This window comes from Juglans microcarpa x Juglans regia, chromosome 2D, assembly GCF_004785595.1.
Source record: "Juglans microcarpa x Juglans regia isolate MS1-56 chromosome 2D, Jm3101_v1.0, whole genome shotgun sequence".
NCBI classification, from domain to species: Eukaryota; Viridiplantae; Streptophyta; class Magnoliopsida; order Fagales; family Juglandaceae; genus Juglans; species Juglans microcarpa x Juglans regia.
Genome location: NC_054596.1, coordinates 12680874 through 12686672, shown reverse-complemented (window position 1 = coordinate 12686672; position 5799 = coordinate 12680874). Strand labels below are relative to the sequence as shown.

Sequence of the window (5799 nt, the reverse complement as noted above, 5' to 3'; positions counted from 1 at the left end):
TTTCGAAAAAGAAAAAAAGAGAATAATCGTTGGTGTTTCTCTCATTGGGTTCCTTCATTGGTCAGTCAGGTCCTTGGAGAATCAGGCAACAAAAATGCCGTCAAACTTAATTGAGGATTGTCGTTTATGACTACTGTTCAAAATCGAATTTGATTATAGATTTCCACCATCACGCTGACTCTCCAATTCATTTTATATAACAAAGTTTTGAATGAATGCCAAGGAAAGATTTTGAATTTGACCACCGAAGCTGTTTTTTTAACTTTAAAATGTCATATATATATATATATATTTATTTTGATAAGTAACTTTAAGAGTGCGTTTTAGATGTTAAAGTGAATTGAGTTGAATTGATAAAATATTATTATAATATTATTTATTATTATTATTATTATTTTGAAATTTGAACAAGTTGAATTGTTTCTTATATTTTGTGTTGGAATTTGAAAAAATTGTAATGATAAGTTGAGATGAGTTATGGATCCAAACGAAGCTTAAATACTCAAACATGGTATAATCTCCCAAATAATGGAGAACATATGAAAAGTAGGTTAACATGATATTTAGACCCAATTTGGATAGTGAGATAAAATAAGATGAAATAATTTTAGATGAAAGTTAAATAATATTATTAGAATATTATTTTTTAACATTATTATTTTTTTGAGATTTTAAAAAATTAATATTTATTATATTTTATATGAAAATTTGAAAAAATCGTAATGATAAAATGAGATGAAACTGTTTTTGTATTCAAACGTGACCTTATTAGATCCATGGATGTGTTTGTGCGTGAGGGCGCGCACCACACAAAACACACATATATACGTATAAGATCTCCAAAAGGAAATATTGAGATGGCAAATAACAAGCAAGATGCGTGTCTACATGTACGCCGCTGTTGACTGCAAGGAGCAAGCCATTAACTTTGAGATGAACAAATCAAAGTGTATAATCGCTACAAAATCTTGAGATGTTCAAAATTCAAAGGACACTTCAAGAGAAGTCCAACATTATATATATATATATATATATATATATATATATATTTATATAAGTATCTATCGGCTCAAGTATATGCTAAAAAAAATTGCAGTTCATACTTCATCTTCAGCCTTCATCCCAATTAGCTTTTGGAGGGGTAACTTAAAACTCCCAATTAGCTTTTGGAGGGGCAATTTAAAACTTAGGTTAAGTGATAAATTATTCTCAACTCCACAACCTGACTTAAAACTTAAGAACTAAGAAGATTGAGACATCATGTCCTTGCCACCATTGAGTTCCATGTCCCTCCAATCAATGTGCCAACCTTCTCTCCCTTTATGGCTCTTGAGATGTTACCCGTTTTGCTTAGATTGAAGACAACAACTGCAATGGGAAGAAACTCATCTTAAGAGGGGGCACTTCTGTTTAGTTGAGACAAAGGAACTTATAAATGCAATTCAGTTCACTTGGCAATTTTTTAGGAACGATTTGTTTTTATTCATGTGGAAAAGTGATTATCTAAACATACCTGGAATGTTATTTTCCTCGCACAAGGTAATGGCTGTCATGTCCATCACTGAGAGGTGTTTGGAAGTCACCTCATTGTAAGCTAGAGTATCAAGAAGACGAGCATTTGGGTTACGCCTTGGGTCATCATCATAGACCCCATCAACATTTGTAGCTTTCAGCACAACCTCTGCACTAACTGGATCCACAATTGAATGAGAACAATTAACTCCAAACAGAGGGATTACTTTTTTTCTTGAAAACTTCATCCATTTTCTAGGAATGAAATATTATCACATGGGTCAAAATGCATACGGTATTAATAATTAAAGGCCAGTTTGAATACTTTGAATATCTCAGTATGTCTGTGAACAGTAGTGAAATAGTTTGAGTTAATATGTCTTATTTTTTTAGAAAAGAGAGAGAAAAAGTTGAATAAAAATATTATAAAGTTAAAGAATTGTTTGAATATTATTTTTTAATATTATTTTTGTTTTGAAATTTGAAATATAGTATTGTTTTGTTTGGGAGTTTGAGAAAGTTGTGATGATTAGTTAATGATTAGATGAAAAAGTTGAAGATTTGAAATTGAAAAGTGTTTTGTGTTTGAGTGATGTTTAGGAAGGAAATATCTAAGAATACTTGAGAACAGTTGTGTTGCCAAACGGACTAAAGCTTCAGTAACTCCAAATCCAAATAACGTTTACCAATGTGGTGCTAGACTTTCATTTTGATACTAAAAAATATTACTTACTTTCCGCACAACGCAGGGCCGCAGCAGTGTCTGTAGTGAAGAATGGATTTCCAGTTCCAGCTGCAAAAATCACAACCCTTCCTTTTTCCAAATGCCTCACAGCCCTTCGACGTATATATGGCTCTGCAACTTCAGACATACGAAAAGCAGTCTGCACCCGAGTAGGGATGCCAATACTCTCCATTGTCGCTTGAAGAAATATTGCATTCATAACAGTTGCTAACATCCTATAAAAATAATAGACAATGCAAGAATGCATGAAAAAGATAATATACTCCTGGTGTACATGGGCCTCGCCTATGTCATTCATATTAATAAAGTTTTCTTTCTTAAAAAAAAATAAACTATTTGCGTGTCTAGTGGCAAGATACCCCGATTTCTAGGAAGGTATCACTTAGGTACATAGTAAGTTTCTTTTTGATGGTCAATAATAAAACTCTCTCTCTCTCTCTCTCTCTCTATATATATATATATATATGTCTCTCTCCCTCTCTTTCTCTCTACCTCACTCATGTAATAGGTAATAAATACATACTACACTACCCTGATAAACAGGGAAGAAATAAGATAATTGTATCTGATATATAGATGAAACAGCACTGCTTCAGAACTTCAAGCAACGGTATTCCACATATATTAACTTTTTCCTATGTTCCAGAATCCTTTAGCACCACAAGAAAATAGAATCTCCTAATAAGGTACCCATAGTAATAATGAAGTTATAAAAACAAATCGACCATGAAAATACAACTTCCGTTACAGTTAAGAGGATTAACATGAGCAATAAATTAATTTAGTAAAGAAATTACCCAATGTAATCAGCAGACGAACGGTCCAGGCCACTACTTCCTGCCCAGGATGACCCACGGAAGATGTTCCCCCCTCCAACAACAATCGCAACCTAAAACATTGCCTAAGAAGACTAAGACATAATGCAGTGAAACAATTTTTAGAGTTTTGAACTTATTGGTTTCACATGCTTTATCCTGTGAATATATATAATGGGTGTTCTCAGCAATTCAAAAACAGTATGAACTACAAACATTTAAACTATTCCCAAGTCAGTCAGGAAATTCTTAGATTATTCCAGAAACCCAATGAAAACAATGATCTTTACTTCAAGCAGTTTTAAGTGTTTCATCCACTCAAATTGTAACAACCCAAGGAAAGCCACAGCTACATCTGGGATCGTACTCTACAAAAGGACTAATTAACGTTAAAATTGGATCTCTTAGAAATTACTATAAAACCCAGTACCACATAGCAAGTAATCAATATGGGACTTGACACTCAATGCCCTTTTCTCATCCTCATTTACCTTCATCATGCTTCTCCCATCTGATGGGGAACTTAGTGGGCTTTCACAATCACCCTCACTCATATCACTGACGTCCTTGTTGTGGCCTATGATGCACTGAGTGTCCAGTGCCACGTGTTACTAACTTGGCTTCGATCTCATTTGACTCAATAAAGCCTTAAAAGACTAGTCAATGTTACAATTGGAGTTCTTAGAATCATTATAAAGCTAGTTCCACCTAATAAGCAATAAATGTAAAAATTGACACTAAAAGTACTTTTATCACCAAATTGGAGTATCACACAAATTCCTTTTCCAGTTCTTTCCAAGCTATACCAAATCTCCAAATCTCACATTTTTTATTTTTATTTTGCAGCAAGTAGAAAATCTTATCCCTCTAGACTTTATTCATGACTACAACTACAAGCAAATACAAAAAATATATATAATTGCGAGATAATGAAACCGCAAGACTCGACTTGTAAGAAAATAAATGTAAACAACATAGAGGAAGAATGGAAGGAATATGTTATACAGGTAATCGTATTTGCTTCAATAGATATGCTCTTCAGGCACTTGAACTCGAAAATTATGTAAAACACATTTCCGAAGGCTCGTGTTTAGTGTTTACCTCAATGCCAAGGCGAGTCACAGCTGCAACTTCCCTTGCAATGGACATTGTAATCTACATAATGAAAAAAAACAAAAAAAGTGATAATACTTTACAAATCAGTAAGAGAAGATAAAACAACATACTAAAAGTAATATACTTTTTCTTTTCTTTTGGATTGAATAAATAATTTACTCTTTAGATTCCAACCTTCGGATCTATATTTTGCATGCCATCTCCTGCAAGTGCTTCTCCACTCACTTTGAGCAATACTCTTCGCCATTTATATGATGGTTTGGAACTGCCAAAATCATTCATTGTCACTCCAAAGGAAGCCATAGATGACACCTGAGGCTGCCTGTAAAACAATCAAGTAAACACAGAATACAAGATGGCACTTATAAATGCTAAATGCCAAACTAAACTACAGGAGGAGGAAGAAGAACACCAAAGTATTTTCACATTACAAAAATACCAGGAAAAATGAATCTACTCTTAGGTTCATCAACCTTGCACAAATACAAACATAAAATCAATGCCTTTTGTCCAAGAAAGGAAGTGATTCCTCTAATAGAAGTCAACCTTCAATTGTCCATTGACGATTGGACATTCGATCAGATTTAATGTCCATGTAATCCATGGAAAGAAATCCTCCCTCCATCCAAAGCTAGATGAGATTTTCCATAAGAAATGCATTTTAATAAACAAGATTAACATAAAGTTTTTACGTTTAGAAAAAAAAAAAATCATCCTAAACATAGTGTTTTACCCGACGTTGGTCGAGAATACAAAGTGAAAGATGACTTGAAAATATTATGAAACACAATACACAAACATGAAACATCCTAAACATGGAACAAACCAAAAACAACATGAAAAAAAAAAAAGAAAAAAGAAAAAACCATGTCTCATCATGGCACACCCAAAACTCACTTGTTTCCAATTTAAGGACAACTGTACGAAATCCTTAATACCCATTAAACAACGAAACATAGAGAATCAGTCACCATTCATACCTCATATTCATGGCGTCTGGTGTGGGAGATATTTCAGAAGAAGAACACTGAATAACTAACCGCCCATTTGAGCTCCTATTACTCAACATCCAAGCAGGGTAATGGAGCTTGAAAGGGGTCAGAGATGAGAAAGAAGACGACCATGATGACGAAGACGAAGATGAGGAAGAGGAACAAATGCTAACGGAAGAAAGAAGGGGAACGAAGGAGGTGGAGATTGCCATCAGAAACTAAAGCCGTTTATTAAGAGGAAAAAAGAAGAAGAAGAAGATGGTTTTAGCCTTGTAGCTCTGCCGCAAGCCCTGCTTCAGTTCATGCTGAGCAATCTGGTTTTCCCCCTTTTATTTCACGCAAAGATAATTGTTTTGTTTTTAATTTTTAATTTTTGGGTTTTGTTTTTAAAGATAAGTCTTTTTCTCTGGAAAATGACATTATTCAGTAAAATACCTCGAACAAATATAATCCTTGGTCTTTTTCCAGGGGAGGCGACGTCGTTATATCTTCCTTTTGCATTCTCTGTGGTTTAGATCGCCTACAAATTACAAAATATAAGCATTCTACTTGGTATATTTAATTGATTTAAATATTTATCTTTATTTCCTAGATTTAACGGTTGTGATTTCGTCAATCA

At 33.7% G+C, this 5799-nt stretch overlaps 1 protein-coding gene across 1 annotated transcript; it reads right to left on the bottom strand.

Moving 5' to 3' along the window:
* Positions 1–840: 840 nt before the first annotated feature.
* LOC121250655 (uridylate kinase) lies at positions 841–5528 on the bottom strand. Its single transcript, XM_041149839.1, has 7 exons — positions 5169–5528; positions 4363–4510; positions 4174–4227; positions 3055–3146; positions 2246–2472; positions 1514–1690; positions 841–1368 (listed from the first exon to the last, which is right to left on the bottom strand). The coding sequence occupies exons 1-7, from the start codon at positions 5390–5392 to the stop codon at positions 1259–1261; spliced, it is 1032 nt and encodes a 343-aa protein (XP_041005773.1). The 5' UTR covers positions 5393–5528; the 3' UTR covers positions 841–1258.
* Between the last annotated feature and the right edge of the window lie 271 nt (positions 5529–5799).